The 18710-nt window shown below is 35.9% G+C and overlaps 1 protein-coding gene across 2 annotated transcripts in view; it reads right to left on the bottom strand.

Moving 5' to 3' along the window:
- LOC114244140 (uncharacterized) overlaps positions 1 to 18710 on the bottom strand; it is a 65201-nt gene that overhangs the window by 29908 nt on the left and 16583 nt on the right. For both annotated transcript variants that reach the window (XM_028175859.2, XM_089740084.1), the window contains exon 3: positions 7382 to 7495. In XM_028175859.2, coding sequence (XP_028031660.1) covers positions 7382 to 7495 — 114 coding nt within the window. The remainder of the gene's footprint in view (positions 1 to 7381; positions 7496 to 18710) is intronic.

The raw sequence follows: 18710 nt of genomic DNA, 5'->3' as shown, positions 1-18710 counted from the left end.
ATCAAATAAAATAAATATTTTATAATTCGAATTTTTGTAGATATTTTAAGAAAAAAATAGATATTTCCGGCATAGGGTCTTCAATTAAATTGCAATATGTCAATCACCTCATTAGCCAGGTAGAAACTGATCCTTGTGTATATTATACCGGCCTATGTCGGCTTTAAAACGAACCCCGCAATTATTCGTGTCGGAAAAATTATAAAACATAATTGGTTTATGAGTTTACACAATGCAACATAATATATCGATGCGGCAATTATGTCGTGAAATCGACGCAAACAAAATGCAGGCGGTTAATTATTTTCGGAATAGGGAACACGGAATAGTGCGGGGCGGCTAGTTTCGATTATTCGTTTATATCGCGAAAATCGATAGTTAATTATTTTTTTAAGTTTCCTATTTATATTTTTGGCTTGAGTGTGGTAGGCTACTTGTCTAAATAAGTGTTTTTTTTTCTGAACAAAAAATTAAATTAATTTAATTGATTTCCAATCCCATCATGTAGGGCCACTAGTTTATCATTCAGTATGGTATTTTAAATAAGAAAGAGAGAAACTTAAATAAATAAGAAAGAAAGAACTAAGTGAAGGAGCATTTGAAACAGGAACTTCATAATTCACTTATTACTTGCTATATACAAGCAAAAATATACAAATTGAAGGTTTTTAATCAATTATTAAATATCGATATCCGATATTACATTCTCGGGCACAACACAATTAGCGAGGGTCACTGCGAAGCGGCTTACGGCGGGCCACCTACAAATTAAGTCTATTAACTCAAACTTTTAAGTCCCCGCTCACGCGAGATCTTCCTTTCTTGTCCCCCGGAGTTTGGGGGCTTATTCGTTAAGTACTTGTCTTTTGTATTCCCTTTCCACTCTTTGTTACGTGCTTCTGTGTACCGGGATTTGTGAACTGTGCGCAACTTATGCTAGTTTTATTGTCACGATTTTCTAAATATTAATCAAAGATGTTATTAACATAGCACATTTAAGTTTATTTATAGAGACTACTGGTTCCCGAGTAATCGAAAAACGACTATAATAAATTGAAATTATAAGTTTGAACACTATTATGATTCTATTCTCAAATACTATTATACTTCCATAATCATAGATTTTGCCAAGACTACACTATAGAAAAATAATATTAAAGACAAACAATATAATTCTATTCTTAATTTGACCACAGACTTTTTTTTAATTTTATGTATTTTTTATGCATAATATAAAAAAAAAGATAAAGACATTCTGCGCTCCTTCTCTATATTCTCTATAAGTGTGAGAAATTTCATATTCCTCCGTCCGCACGTCATAATAAATTGAAATTATAAGTTTGAACACTATTATGATTCTATTCTCAAATACTATTATACTTCCATAATCATAGATTTTGCCAAGACTACACTATAGAAAAATAATATTAAAGACAAATAATATAATTCTATTCTTAATTTGACCACAGACTTTTTTTTAATTTTATGTATTTTTTATGCATAATATAAAAAAAAAGATAAATACATTCTGCGCTCCTTCTCTATATTCTCTATAAGTGTGAGAAATTTCATATTCCTCCGTCCGCACAATTTTCGTAAAAATGGGTATATGGCGTTTTTGCTTGATGTATTAATAAAATATAGATAGAACATACGAGCCATTGCTGTCGATAATGATAATTATATATTTGCGAATTAGTTAAAGACAATGTATCCTTCTATGAACTATAAGTACGTCTGTTTACCCCTGAAATGTTATAACGTGAGGTTATCGGTGTTCATTAAAACAGACATAAGTTTATTTTTTATTACTAAGAATGCGTAGTTTTTATTTTTAATGAATATTGTCAGTTTTTTTAATATTATACAACGAAAATACAAAGAGAAGTATTTTTCAATTTATGTTATATGTACAATAAATTTTCCAGACCGATTAAGGTTCTATCTAAGTTATAGCTGAAAGGAACTTATCAATGGAGCTTCTCAATACAATGCTTAATTAATAACTGTTTCTTGACTTCTGTAATCAATTAAATTTTACTGAACATTATTACGCTTCAGTAACTTTAACCAACTGTAATTGTATTACAAATATTATATTATTAAGGTGCAAATTAGACGTATAGGTAATAAATAAGACGCACTAGCCAAACCCGGCCTCTTTTTCTAACCTACTATTAATTTCAATTTAATCGGATCGCTATATCAAACTTCTGCTTGTGTTAACAATAAAAACACTTTTCCAAAACAAATTTTAAGCGAGTCAAACCTCGTCGGCATTAAAAACTCACATTGGATATGGAGCTAATAAAAGTCTATACGAAGGTATCTCTTTGAAAATCCCAATAAGATGAATTGCGCTTAATATTTCAATAGTGGTTGTTTACAATATTATTGTTCTTAAAAGTCTCTTTCACAATTCTGGAACGTACAAGGATACGTCGAGCGCAGTTGTGAGCCGTGCGTGAGTGCAACTTATTACTGATATAATTTCACTATTGTTTGCCGCCGGCATCACTCCATATGGCGTAACGTGTGTTCCTTAGTGTTCCGTATTAAAAGGATCTCGCTTGTTATTTTTTTTAAACGGTAAAAGGACAGCGGGCGTACAGCCAAATGTATACAGCCAACAATTTACGAATCTTTGGAGGTAACGGCAAAAGGAAGATCTTCCACTGAGCGGGTGAAATTGCTCGGTGGATCGACAGTCCGAATGTTGATGTTCGGTACCTACCTGTACATATGTAAGCTTATCTTGAAAATGTCGCTAGCGAGATTAAGGCGTCTGTTAAATATCATGTGTTCTATTATAGATCTTAAAAAATATTTTAAATGGACACAAATCTTTAAAATTAATTATTGTAATTTTAACAACGATTAATTTCCAAAAAATATATAAAATTCATGGATCAAAGACTATTATCTATATTTGAAATGATTTATGAATCAGGCATTTACTACTTAATAAAAATCAAACTTAAAAATGTTATTATGAGAAGGAATATAACATACGGAACATCGCATATCGCTCTTATATTCCTTTTTGTTTTTGCCCTACATTGAATTTCGTCAATAGAATGAGTTTCTTTTGAACAAGGCTTTAGTTTCGCGTGACTTCCTGAACGCAGTGGCGGAAGACGATATTTTATGATATTAATTAGCTATCCGTAATTTACGTGGGGTCTCGAATTTTATTATTTTGAAGATATGTATTTTTCAACGTGAAAGTTTATTGATGCTTACATTATACAAATTTATATGGTGAAATTTGTTTAGTGAGATTCTTTTAGACTAAATAAATAGCTTGTAAAAGATTTGCCACAACTAATTCAGACTTTGAGACTGTAGATTCAAGAAGAAGAATGAACATTATAATCGAATAACAGGCGTCTTAATTTTTGAAGCCGAGACTTATTTGCTATTTTCCAATACGCGCAGTTTTAGGAGTAATAGTTTTTGCGAGTTCACAATAACAAACCACGAATGAACTCGAGATAGGAAGATTTATTTTAATGCATAAAACCAGCTTTCTCACTTAGTATTAAGTGTTTGTCGGAGCTTATAGACATCAAAAAGTGAATACCCATAGAAGACATGACCTGAAGTCACTTAAGCATTGTAAGAATCTTTCTATTTTTTTTTAATCGCACGAATGCTTAGTAGTAGGAACGTGCAGAATATTGATTGTAGGTTTATTTGATTGTCACGTCAGTTGGACATCAGCAATGTCTGGGCAACAGTTAAGTCATTGCTTATCGCTGAGGATCCCAAACCGTGTGAAAAAGAATACCGTTGTGAAAAAGAAAGAAAGATGGATGATACGTGAAGATATATCTGGAAATGCGCTAAAAGTTTGGTGGGTTATAGTCACGTATTACCACTAGTAGCCCTGAATTAGGGGTGGAAAGAATTTGGTAAGGAAAAGAAATTTTAAGACAGGATAGTTCAGTAGGTATCTATCGGTCCGGTCAGAAGGGAAGCGTCTCGGTTATGCCATTGGAAATACCACCTCATTTGTCAAGGTGAAGGGCGGAATTCATTATGTGTGTGGACTCCGGCGGCCACTTAACACAAGAATCATGAGCAATGCTTGCATTGCTTGCATGCATGTATGAGCTAGTGCAATTTAAAAGACCAAGTATGTACTGAAACCTACTATCCACGCCCCCTTAAGGGAACGCGGGGACCCAATTGCATTGTCGTATCTAGTGATGTTAATGAATTTCCGACTGACTACTATCAGTGTAGGATCCTCTGAGTTTTGGCCGCAAAAGTACGTATTGTACCTGTAGTTGTGACTGACGGACGAAGGGAAAGTGGCTCCATAGTAGTAGCTCAAAGAGGCCGAGGTCGCAGATTCATGCCTTTTGATTAACATTTAACCAACTGATGACGAGTTTTATAATTAAACACCTCTGCGAGCATCGTCTTCATTTTAGCTAAGCTTACGAAAAATATTTTATTATAGAATAAAAAATCTGTATAATTTAGGTGTATTTTAGTAATTGTTGTATTTTAATAATTTAAATTATTTTTTGTTAATTTCTTAGACCGGATACCTATAGACATTGTTATAACCATCGCCCATACACATGGATGCCATACTGCTTCACGAGAGAAATACCAGCAGTGATTACGACTATTTTTATTACACGATGTTATTCTTTCATCATGGAAGTCGTTGTTTGGTACCTGCCTGCGGGATTCTAGCATTGGCACAGTCAAGTCACTCGATACGAATGCACCGGGCGCCTTAATCTTTAGGCCACGGCTTCTTCCAATAAATACCATTACATTAATATTATTATATAGCGACCCGCCCTCGCTTCGCTTCGGAAACATTATAACACACATGAAACCAAAAAAAAACAGGGACAATGTCGGCTTCTAATGGAAAAAGAATTTTTCAAATCGGTCCAGTAGTTTCGGAGCCTATTCGAAACAAACAAACAAATCTTTCCTCTTTATAATATTAGTATAGATTAATATCATATTTCTTAAAATTACTCATTGTATTTTTACTTTTCTAACTTCATGATGTTGTCAACTATTGCACTGTCCATTGCAACTATAATTGAGGTGACATCTGCCATGTACTTATTGTCAATTTGTCAATGTTTTTTGTATTGATGATCACTTGTTGATGCACGTAAAACAAAAATAAATAAATATAAACATCTATATTGTACGTATTAAGTTTTATTTTATTATGTACTAGCGACCCACCCTCGCTTCGCTTCGGAAACATTAAATTTTATTATTGATAGTTGAATCCCGCGATCTTACCCGCGGTTATTGTTCTACCGCGGGTGACGTCGCGAGGCGAAGCTAGTCTAAAAAAAGTTAAAAGTAGCCTAAGTTACTCCTTATATCATCAGCTACCTATCAGTGAAAGTCTCGTCAAAATCGGTCCAGCCGTTCCAGAGATTAGCCGGAACAAACAGACAGACAGACAAAAATTGTAAAAAATGTCATTTTGGTGTATGTACCGTATATATATTCATATGCATGTAGTAAAAAGCGGTTATTTCAATATTACAAACAGACACTCCAATTTTATTTATATGTATGTATAGATGTATAGATTATAACATAAACATCTCTTTATATACAGCATTGCTTAGTGCAAGCACCATAGTTGTTAGACACATTCAAATTTAATATTGGTAATAAATTATTACCATATTGTTCTAATTACTGGGGGTAGGACCTCTTGTGAGTCCGTGCGGGTAGGTACCACTACCCCCGCCTATTTCTGCCGAGAAGCAGTAATGCGTTTCGGTTTGTAGGTTGGGGCAGCCGTTGTAACTACTTATATACTTGAGACCTTAGAACTTATATCTCAAGGTGGATGGCGCATTTACTTTGTAGATGTCTATCGGCTTCAGTAACCATTTAACACATGGTGGGCTGTGAGGTCTTCCACGCATAGAAGCATTTAAAAAAAAATTACATTTTCAACGTAATCATTAAAACATTTACAAAACCGACACACACTTCGTTGGCTCACAGTAACATTGCCATATCGCACGTAGTCCCGTGGGAAGAAAATATTTATCAGGCGTCGATACGACCGCGGTCGCTACACCGTATCGCACATTATTAAAAATTCTATATTATGATAATGATAAAACGTAACAATAAATAATTTCGTAGTCCATACTATGTAGTGCGGTCAGCGCGGCCCGCTATCCCATAATAACGAATTGGCTTTGTTTGTGCGGGCCTCGTTGAAATTATCTCTTAAATTAGAGACGGTTAATTAATTTATCAGTTTTATGATATTATTTTGCAGTCGTGCATCATTGGTTGCTCATTATCGTCTCTGATGGAAAGCCCGATATTAAATTAATGAAATTTTGTTTAATAGATTTTGAACGTTTTAGATTTTCGATTCGAGTTTGTTTATCGATTTTTGCTCGTGCATTCACGAGCCTCATTAGACAAAGTCCGTTTGATAGTTAATTAAAATTTTAGGTTAAAAATTTGCTGCTAATTGTAACAGCTAAACATGAGTTCCTTCGCTTTTTTTCTATGTTAATATGTATGAATAGTTTGAATAAATCCAAAACGTGTTGTGTAGTGTTGAATCTAGATATATCCAGCGATTAAAGCAAGCACCACAATTAAAATTACCATCAAGCGTATTTAAAAAAAAAGATGCTATACGATACCTATTTTGGTGTTGAAAATGTATACTGTCAAGCTTATTTCTTTTGATGTTCGATTTTCAAGTAAGTAGACTAGATGATGATTCACTTTTTTATTAACGGAGCCACTTGTCAACATAAAGTCCACATCGCTACCCAATTTTCAAAATGAGGTCGAAATTTCAATATAATCAGTGCCAAAAAATCTAATAATAGACTCTTGTACAGTACACTCTTGTACAGACTCTTGTACAGTACCTTCTTCTATGTGAAACTTATCAATCTCTTTTTATTTTACTCAAACAGGCGATGATATATATGCATACTTAATATTATGTATTATTGTAAATGAGAAAGTTTTGTATGTTTGTTAATCGATCTCACCAAAATGGATTTGAAATTGGATGAAATTTTGTACAAAGATATGGATGTATACACAAGACACTTTTGATCATGGTACATGACATGACCCGGCAACGCCCGCTATTTCGGTTGTAATAAATACAAGGGTGTCTAATTTGGTTCGTGATTTTTCGTACCAATGGCTTACAAGCTGGCTGGTTTGGTTTATGGATCGGCGTGATACAAGGAACTCTTTATCCCCGGTAAATGCAACGTCTTTCTGTATTTCAAAATTAAAGCGGTCAAAACCGCCGGACATGTTCAGTGTTATCATACATTAACGCTATTAATTATATCCATAAATTAAAAATTAAAACTAGAATACGTACTGGTTTTAGATCTAGGTTCCCGAGGTCCGTCGACAGTGACTTTTATGGCTTTTTGATATGTTGCCACTTGAGGCGGGTTCGTCGATATCGTGATGGTCAACGAGAAGCTCTTCCCTGGAACAAAATACTTAAATTATAAGTAGATGAAATTGCTTTACCCTGGTACGGGACTTTAATAAATTTGAACAATTTTATTAATGAAATAAAATTGTACTTATGTAGGTACTCTAACTAAAGCTATATTGATGATACAAAGAAATTATTTAGTTTTAAGTAACACATATTTTTCAAGAATAAAGATATATGCCGTAGAATTGACGATCGCTGGAGCAGACGGGTTCTCGAGTGGAGACGGCGCAACGGAAAATGTAATGTGGGACGCCCCCTAGGTGGTGCGATTATTTTTTTCCTACCTATGCTGATAGCCTTGAGAGGCTATTTCAGTTTCGCCCTAACGTGTAGGTGAGCTTACGGGACTCAAACCAGAGTGTTGCTAACACTGGCCCTAGCAAGAGCAGTGCTTCGTAGAATCCGGATCGGAAACGCGACCCACTGAGAAGATCCGGCGAGAAACTCAGTGGGCTGTGTCTATGGGTTAATACGGTCGTCGAGCCCTTCGTCGTAAGAGACGGGTTCGATGAGGAGGGTGACCGGCGTGGTGCGATGACCTCCGAACAGTGGCCGGCAGGATGAGGAGAGCCCAAGACCAGGCTCAGTGGTTTGGATTGGGAGAGGCATATGTCCAGCCGTGGACGACTGTGGGCTGATGATGTGATATAAAGCTTTTCAAATAAAATTGTAAAAGGTACGCATACCTATTATGTATATGTGTACTTTGTATACATTTAAAATGTATAAGAACTAATTTGAGATCAATACATAAACATTTTTGTTTATCTCATAATGGTGTGAGTATCGTTTAAATATTGAATATTCAAATTAATAACCAAACCATACGCAGTTAATCATGTTGTAAATCAATTGAAATTTTAATGTAGATGATCATTATCGTAGATGCGTGGCATGTGTTGAATAAAACTATCCCTAACAACCCGACTGGTGTAACGTGACCTATAAATCGTGTTAAACATTTCCGCATGCGAGATCTTCGAAAATTTGTTTTGTACTGTAGACCGTATGGTCGGAAAATAGCGAGCTTTTTGGGTGCCCGATTTGCGGTGACCAGTAATGAATGCACCGATAAATACCGAATAAAATTACTGTTAAAATGAGTGGATTAACATGTCTAATGCAGATAATTCGTGTGCGGTGCACTCGATTCGGGATAAATGACTGATTTCGAGTTCGCTTTGCGAATGCTCGTGCGGTATGCTCGAGTATTCCTTTTGCATTCTGAATTTACCTCTATTATCTCACGTACGTACGACATTGAACCTACACAGCAAATAAAAGTAAAGAACTACCAAAATGCTTAGATCCAGAAAAAATATTTATTGTTTCAAAGTATTTTTTGTAATAAGAACCAGATAAAGCCGTTAATGTTATTTCAGCCTGTTTAAAACGTAAAAAAATGAAGTTTATTTTTTTTGTTGCTTAGACGGGTGAATGAACTCACGGCTCACCTTGTATTAAGTAGTAGTTGTCGGTTCCCATAGATATCAACAAAGATAAATAACGAAACCCACCTTGAAAGTCTTGAAACATGGATTCTAAGGCTTGGTTCAAAGGCATATTGTAATTGGTAGGTTAGTTACCTGTGCGGGCTCACAAGACGCGCTAAACGTTAAAATGTTAGAAGATTCTATAGCCTTCAGAAGAACTAACTAAGCCGCACATTACAATGTATATGAGATCTTAATATCCGACTTGTTTTATGAAACCATTTTTAAAAGCGCATTTCAATAAGGAAACAAATCATCATAAAACATTGGTCGCTAAACATTAAAGGGGTGTCCAAAACGATGTGAAATATTGCTTTTAAACTTGCTATTAAACTTAATAATGTATTTCTCATGATCAGTCATCTACAGTTTAGGGCCTAAACACAATGAGAGCGAAGTAATAAAATATAACATTGTATCCGATGGTCATCTCGTGAGGTGTTGAGAGGGGCGCGTGAAATATTCAATTATTGTGCGCAGACGCAGGTTGTGAGGATCGAGGGTGAGGGGAGAACGCCGCCATTTTGATTTACGATCGAACGTAAATCCTCAGCGACATTTGCAGTCACTTGAGCTGACGCCATTTTATGTACAATATTTTCCGGGAAACGTCGGGCGGTCGCATTGAGAATGCTCGTCGAGTACAGTCACACATTGGTCGGCTTAGTCGCGAATGAGTAATGAATAGTATACGGAGAGTACATGTCGTTTCAGAGCTACGGTCGGTACATGGGTACTAAATACAATGTTGGTACTTTGGTACGCCCATTGCGCATAAATTTAAAATGTTATGTGAGCGTTGAGTCTTCTTACTTATCTCAAATTGTTGTGTAGCAATTTTAGTCATGATAGCATTTATTTATTTACGGTATGTTTTCTGATTGTAATGAGAAAACGAATTTCGAAAGGTATTTTTTCTGAAAAGTCCGATCGCGCCGCCATCTTAACCGACATTGTTGTTGATATGGTGGTAGGACCTCTTGTGAGTCCGCGCGGGTAGGTACCACCACCTGAGATACTTCAGATATTTCAGAACAATATACTTCAGATATACGTATAACATAAGAAAAGTTTTTCCTGCCACCAGTAAAAAATTACGTACGTACCTATATAAGTAATTGAGACTACTTGTACGGTTAATAACATGTTTCTTTAGTGTCGTTATATCGAGAGGTGAAAGGCTATTAAGCGACATTTTTGCAACTTTAAAAAAAGGATAAAATTCGGAAAAAATATTATCAATAAAAAAAAACTTCTTTAGCTATTTGAATGGGGTAAGCTCAATTAAAGTTCAATTATAAACTTCGTATTATTGATGCTAATATGAAATAAAACGGACATTTCATTACAAAAACAAATGTCGCTTAAGCCGAATAGCCTTTAACCGTTCAATATTATTATGGAGGTTTGGAAAACTTTAGCGTTTTCGTTGTAGTAGACGACACGGATGGTAATGGATACAAGAGCTGATTGCCCAACTGGTGTTAAGCTTTTCATGGAGTCAAAAGAGCCAATGCCCAGCATGGGACTATGTGTGGCAGAACTGGCAGGGCGTATTGCAAGCCCGATCGATATCACCATCCTGCCTATTTCAGTTACGTTAAGACTTTTGAACTCATTTCTATCTGGGCTCGAACCTACCAGCATTTTGATGGTATAATTTTTATTACACGGTGTTAATTCATCATTGAATAGGTATGCAACGGCTTGGTTTTGCCCCTAGCATTGCTGAAGTCCATGGGCGACGGTAACCACTCACCATCAAGTGGGCCGTACGCTTCGTCTGCCTACAAGGGCAATAAAAAACAAAATGTGTGCAATTCACACGTGGTAGAAGTGAAACCTTCCAAAATTAAAATACAATTATCCTAAACGTCTTAAGTGTATATGTAAAATTTTGTCATTAGTAAATAATTGTAAGGTAGCGCCCTCTGTGAATTGATATTTTAATTTCACGTATAATCCTAAATTAAAATTCACTACAAGAGCTTTCATACACACGTTAGTATTAAAAAATCTCACAGATGGCGCTGTATTAAATAGTATGTATATTTCTGTCTCACTCTTTGCTGGCTTCATCCTACACATTTTTGTATTTGTGTCTCTTACCTGTCGTTTTTTCCGTTGCATCCGGTTTGAAATCACAACGATTCTAAAGAAGTTTTCACTTCAAAAATTGTAATCGTTCATTAGTGAACCCGTGCTAAGTACCTACGTATTTGTAAAATATTTAATCCTGACGAGTTTTGACTCTGGCACAGTTGTATCTCTAAAACGAATACGCCAGGCATCCTATCCTTTAGGCGAACGTTTTGAACTTAGATATTATAAATGTACATACATATGTACATATATGCAATGTGCACGTAACGATCTCAAAGATTTTACTACTTCTTAGATATTGTTCATGTGGGCCGGAATCAGGAGTTATCAAACCATAAAAATATCTGGATTTGACTGTTTAAATATATAAAAAATCACTATTTTGTTACTTTCATAGTTTAGCAAGCTTTAAATGTAAGCTGTCAACCGTAAATTACAAATATATTGGAATAAATTTTTTTCCTACCTATGCTGATAGCCTTGAAAGGCTATATCACCGTTACCCTATTATGTAGGTGAGCTCTCGAGGCTCAAACAGGAGTGTTGCTAACACTGGCCCTAGCAAGAGCTGTGCTTCGCAGAATCTACCACCGGAATTGGTATCAGTGCGTCAATCTTGAATAGCAAATTTTATTGCACATTTGCAATGCTCCAACCTTCAAGCCTTCTGTTGATGAGCTCATAATATGTCCTACTACTACTACTACTACCTGTAAATGAAATCACGTGATACCACTGTTTCTCGATCGTGATTATCATACACCAAGCTCAACTGCGTTTACTATGAACACAAAGAAGTCTTGATCAATTTTAAATAAATTTAATGCGCTGTGTTTTACATTTCTATTTACACTTTTATAAAACATTATATTAACCATTTACAAATTTACATGACATCTTAGTTGCTTTCATTTACATATAAAGTTATATATTCTATTTATATACTGTCTCCTCAAAACCCCCTTATCATATATTATTTTACCTCTAATTATAATAATTATATTACAATGGACCGGTCGCACTGGAAATCTATTGGAGAGGCCTATGTTCAGCAGTGGACGGCGATAGGCTGAAATAATGATGATGATGATTTAAATACCTATGCATCTTGTTAAATTTCGAAGTAGTCAATAGCGTCGAAATTTAATAAAAGTATCTATAAAAAAAAAAAACGTATACGCAAAAATTTTTTTCTGACTACGTGCCAGTGTCCAGTAGATGTGGGTCCATAATGCCGAGAGCAACGGAACACAATGGAACTGTAAAGTGCGAACGACGTTCACAGCCGACTGCGGTTTGGAAATTAAAATCTGACTTGTTCTGATATGAGGTCGAGACGCTTAAGGTTTTTCATGATCGTCTTTCGACTAGTCGAAATTAGTGAGCGTGTGTGTCTTTCAGTCAAAATGTAATTTTTTGCAGACGTATGCATTTAAGTAGAAAATGAAATGTGTCGTAAATTTATTGTCAAGGATAAAGTTGAAAGTTTTCAAGAAATGCAATTTTTCCTTAGACTTAGTTAACACAATAATTTTGAATAACAAGTCGTTACAGTAATAACTCGTTATGCACGTATCGTATTCATTCGCGTTTTCATAATTCGCGAATTAAAAAAATGCGATCCAATTCCTATATTTGCGGCTAAAGATGTCTATATTCGCGAATCTTATTGGCACATCGGTACATACATATTGATAAAAAGGTTTCCAATATGTAGGTATCCAGCCGAATATTTGGGCATTTTCGGTGTGTCATTTATGCTAATTATGATTTCGTTGAAAATGATCAATTTGTGACGGTCTTATGACGCAATATAGAAATAAGATTAAACGTAAATGAATGACTTTTATTGGTGGCAGGACCTCTTGTGAGTCCGCACAGGTAGGTACCACCACCCTGCATATTTCTGCCGTGAAGTAGTAATGCGTTTCGGTTTGAAGGATGGGGCAGCCGTTATAACTATACTGAGACCTTAGAACTCGGATCTCAAGGTGGGTGGCGGCATTTACGTTGTGGATGTCTATGGGCTCCAGTAACCACTTAACACCAAGTGGGCTGTGAGATCGTCCACCCATATAAGCAATAAAAAAAAACGAACTATATTATTATAGTAATAGTTTCCCTAAACGAGTAAACTGGAAATTAGTCTTCATTTAAATTTAATACAGACAAATCTAAAACAGATTTTTGCTTTTCTGTTTGCGCATTTAGGCATGTAGACATTCATGATAACTTATTTAATGTTAATTTAGTTTTTATTACATTAAAATATGTCATTGAAAATGTTAACAATTGGGTTAAATTAATATGAAATTAAGTGTACCACGTTTCGGAAATTCTTAATTTACGTATAAATTTAAGAAACATAAATAGGCACTGCTACTTAAAAAAAAGAGAAATATTAAAGAGCAGACCAAAATTTGAAATTTTGACGGGCAGACATAGGAAAAAAATACTACTGTTACTCGTACGTACATAACCCACACAATAATTTTATTTTCTTTATAAGATTTTTCATGATATCTCTTAGACCATTTAATTAATAGATATACCTTATATTATATTGTAATATGTCCCCGCTCTTTAAAAGTACTAACTGCTTCTATATAATGCTATACAGAAAAGAGTACTTGGCTTATCAACAATCCCGTTAGACTTGTGCTGTAACGCTGTTTATTTTCTATACTAATCTATACTAATATTATAAAGAGGAAAGATTTGTTTGTTTGTATTGAATAGGCTCCAAAACTACTGAACCGATTTGAAAAATTCTTTCACTTTTTGGAAACTACACTATTCCCGAGAGGCTATAATCTTTTAAAAAAAAAATTAGGGATCCTTACTAAAACTCCAGTAATGTAACCCAAGGTGTAAAAGAATTACCTAAAATATTCTTTACATAGCGTGCCATGCGAAAACTATTGATGATATAATAAAACAATGTACTACGACTTTGTAGAACACATTATTATTTACAAAAAGTGTCGGGACAGAATATGTCACACTATTATAGCTATGCCGTAATAAGTGTTCTTTTATTTAAAAAATTCAACAACGTTAAATATCATTGAAATTTTTGTTGACCCGAGCGGAGCCGGAGCGGGCCGCTAGTAAAATAATAAAACTGCGGCGGATAGCTATCATACTTTACTGGTGTTAGGACCTCTTGTGAGTACGCATGGGCAGGTACCACCACGCTGCATATTTCTGCCGTGAAGCAGTAATGCGTTTCGGTTTGAAGAGTGGGGCAGCCGTTGTAACTAGGTATACTGAGACCTTAGAACTTGTATCCCAAGAGGGGTGGCGGCATTTACGTTGTGGATGTCTATGGGCTCCATTAACCACTTAACAGCAGGTGGGCTGTTAGCTCGTCCGCCCATCTATGCAATAATCTATCTATCTTAATATATATAAATCTCGTGTCACAATGTTTGTCCTCAATGGACTCCTAAACCACTTAACCGATTATAATAAAATTCGCACACCATGTGCAGTTTGATCCAACTTAAAAGATAGGATGCTTTTTATTTCGATTAATGGTCGTAATATTTATTAATTATCAATAAAATGATTTCTTATGTTGATTTTTGTTATTAATTGTAAGTTTCCTAAGTCTAAAACAGATGGCGCCTTAAATCAGTTTTTACAGACAATTGTAATCCTGTCTGACATTAATATCTCATAGATGGCGCTGTGTTAAAAATACCAACGTTTCACATAAGCTACAATTTAAGGGCATAAACACCACGTTTTGCTGAGGCTAAAGTATAAGTGAAATTTATTTCGTAGTAAACGCAATACAGTGAATCCAATTGTTCTTACTTTGTCAATTTTTGGTATTAGCATAGCCGGCCGCGTGTTATTTAGAAACAAAAACCTTAGCCACAGCAACGTGTGGCCGGGTCTGCTAGTATAATTATATAAAAATGAATTGCTGTTCGTTAGTCTCGCTAAAACTCGAGAACGGCTGGACCGATTTGGCTAATTTTGATCTTGAATTATTTGTGGAAGTCCAGAGAAGGTTTAAAAGGTAGATAAATATGAAAATGCTCGGAATTAAATAAAAATAGCAATTTTGTTTTTCCTTTGATATGTCCCCCGTCGGACGGATTTCTTTTATTTGTTTTAAGTTTATTTTATACAAAAGTTTAGGTCTTTTATTTATGGATTGAGGCACTACGAAGTCTGCCGGGTCAGCTAGTAATAATAATAAAAACATAGTACCATGTGTTGATTCGGTACTACTAAAGAGCTGTAAGGCCGTATCGAAAATTGCATTTCGATATTGCTTTAGTGAGTGTTGTAAAATTCGTCATTGACTAGAGTAGACTGCTTTAAGTTTTCCTAGAGACTAGTTCATTAGTACCGCATTTGCCATAGACGGTGCTCTTGGTGTACTAATTGAAATAATCACGGGGATTGGAAACACTAAGCTTATCAGCATTGCGTTTCAGGAGATTTTCGGCCCCATGTACCATATGGCTCAGGAATACATTCTCGGTCGTGATGCGATATACGCGCCTTTCTATGAGACTTTGTTGGATGACGCAGTGGTTTGTTTGTACCTCAGATTGTCGACGAGCGATCCCGATGATGGAATTATCATCTCCTGGGTCGGATGCCCGACTTTTTTTAAATTTTTACTATCTATATACAGATAGAAAAGCGTACAGCCAAACCGATGGTGAATGCTCATCGTCATTCATGGACATTAGCAATGCCAATAGCATTACCTATCTGTTATTGAAGGTAAAAACGGTATCTACATTTCTAAATGGTAACGGAAAACGGTAGTCTTAATTTTAGAGATATGAATGTGTGTTCTTTTTTTGTTGTTTCTTTGGTAAATTAACATTGCAATTACCACGATAATTGATAGTTTTTTTTTTCACGAGGGAAGTGGTGAATATAGGTTACTATTGTTTTTCCTTATTATTTTTGTCAGCACTTTCGTATCACTATGTGTGGTTTCCGCTCGGTTAAATGTATATCAATTTATTTTTGAACAAAAAAAAATGTATACTTTATTTATATGTACATATATCGTAATTTTTTATTAATATCATTTTATAGTTATTTTATTTGGTGTTTAACGTATTTTTCGCGTTTAATTAACTCATTGAACCGATAAATTTGTTTGCGTCAAAACATATTTATCTAACGTAACATGTATTTTGCGAATTACACAAATATGTACATTGCTTGAGTTTGTTTTTTGTGGGAGACGTAACATACAAAGCCGCTTACCGTTAAACGGCTGTTATGTCAGTAATGGAATCCAATAGACAGACGACGTGAACGTTGTATAACCTTGAAGTGAGAGTGAAATTTTTGAATGCCAGCATCGCGGTGCAATCAGATAGAACGCTTATCTCATCTGCTCATTCAAATGCTTCCAAGATCTCATCCGTAAGTGTCATCACCAGTACACGCTCGTACGTGTATTTAACCTTTTAAGGGCCGGGTAGGTCACCGGTGTCCTACGTGGCGCACTGGAGTAACTAGATCGATTTCTGTCACTAAACGCCCGGGTTGCCTAGCTTTGCCTTCTTTTGTTTTACGTATTAATCTTTTAGGTCTTTTAGAAATAGATTTCTGGAATGCTTAACGACGAAGGGAAGATCGTCCACCGAGTGGGTGATATTGCTCAGTAGACCGACGCCGACGGTCCAAATTATGTTGTTCGGTACTTGTATATATGTAAGCTTATCTTGAAAATGTCGTAAGCGAGATTCACAAGATATTGGACTCATTCTTGGTGACGGATTCAGTCTTAGGATTCGTCTTTTCCAGGGCCTACTAGATGTTCCGACGCCTTAGTAAGAATATCGGGAAGAGAAATCAACATAACTACTTTAGTGCGCCACGTAGGGTACCGGTGACTTACATGGCAGTCAAAGGGTTGAACGGTCTGTCAAAATAGCCCGTAGCAAAATTTCATCTTGATCTCATGTACTCTGTTGATTTCTGTTGAGTTTACTGGTGGTAGGGCCTCTTGTGAGTACGCGCGGGTAGGTACCGCCACCCTGCCTATTTGTGCCGTGAAGCAGTAATGCGTTTCGGTTTGAAGGGTGGAGCAGCCGTCGTAACTATACTGAGACCTTAGAACTGATGTCTCAAGGTGGGTGGCGCATTTACGTCATAGATGTCTATGGGCTCCAGTAACCACTTAACTCCAGGTGGGCTGCGAGCTCGTCCACCCATCTAAGCAATACAAAAAAAAAGTTCAAAGAAAGTTTTTCGTCGCGCACCCGATGGTGGATGGTCGCATCGGAGATAGAGTCAAGCCACGTATTAAATAACACAGTAATTTACAATAAATAAGTCGTGAATTAACACGTAATAATGCGACGGCACGGTCGCGTAGCTGTTAACGGTGTCGCAAATGGAAGTTTTCACATTCGTGATTTAGTAACTCTCCCTCACCGCAAACGATCGTTTCCTTCATGAAGGGGAATCTCGCTAATGGCTGCAACATTTAGTTTTCTTTTATTTCATAAACGCGATGCTTATTTTGCCGTTAAATTAAATTCTAAGGCGATTAGCGTTTGATTGGTTCGTGTTTTTTTTTTCAACGTTTTTAACATCTTTTTTTCATTATTGTATGGTAAAATGGTTAGCGTAACCAAGATTCATCACAACACAAAGTCGGTATGTGTATTCGAAGTTTTTTTTATGATTGCTGATGTACCGCTGACTTCCGAATTCGACGAGTATGGTTACTGGGGCCCTAAGCCTGCTCCTAGTGTTAGAACTGAAGGCGTCTAATTCAAGCCTTATTGGATCTGATGGATTCGTAAGGACGTGTCTAACGCATAATTAAAGTCTCTACATATACAAACCCTTCGAAAAAGAACGAATGACTACTTCGCAGTCGATATAAGCAGCATAGTGATGACCACCCGTGAGGCGTCTACAATACTTTTAGTAACCCTAACATATTTGTTTTTGGGCCGGTGGCCGAACCTCTTACGATATCCCCGCACTTAGGGGGCACCCGGGGTATGTGGGACTTGACGATCTGCAGGAGTTGGGAACAGACCCCGGGCCTAAAGAACTTTAGGGCCTTACCGCACTAAACGACTCCCCTGCGCTCTTACACCCGACGTCAAGAAAATGTAACAATTCTCATTTCTAACGTATTGTCTGCCAAGACGTTTAGAATATTTATTATTATTAATTTTTAAATCTTCCAAATTATCACCTCTCTTTCTGCCGATGTGCCCAAAGAACTCGAAACTTCTCCACGCGCTTATAGTACTGAGGCGGATCGGAAATAGTATTATTATCATTTAATCATCCGCTTTGGTAAGCCACGTTGAAAAACTGCCTGAAAAGCTTGAGTGTTAGTACATTTTCATTCCACGATCAATCAATATCTTCTATAATCGAACAGTAAAAACAAGAGTGGTTCCAAAATAAAAACTAATATTAGCTTACTTTTTTTCGTTATTTCTGGGTTATGGGTAATTCCCTATCAAATAATGATCGGATAAACCTGTCTATAATAATAAATTGAATATAAGAAACGACGACGTAAAATACGTTTAATACATCACTAAATACGCAATCGATTTCATAATCAAGTCGTAATGACGTCACAA

Source organism: Bombyx mandarina, chromosome 03 (assembly GCF_030267445.1).
Source record: "Bombyx mandarina strain Sakado chromosome 03, ASM3026744v2".
In the NCBI taxonomy this organism is placed as follows: domain Eukaryota; kingdom Metazoa; phylum Arthropoda; class Insecta; order Lepidoptera; family Bombycidae; genus Bombyx; species Bombyx mandarina.
The sequence above is the reverse complement of the archived record's forward strand: the minus strand, read 5'-3'. Positions and strand labels throughout refer to the sequence as shown.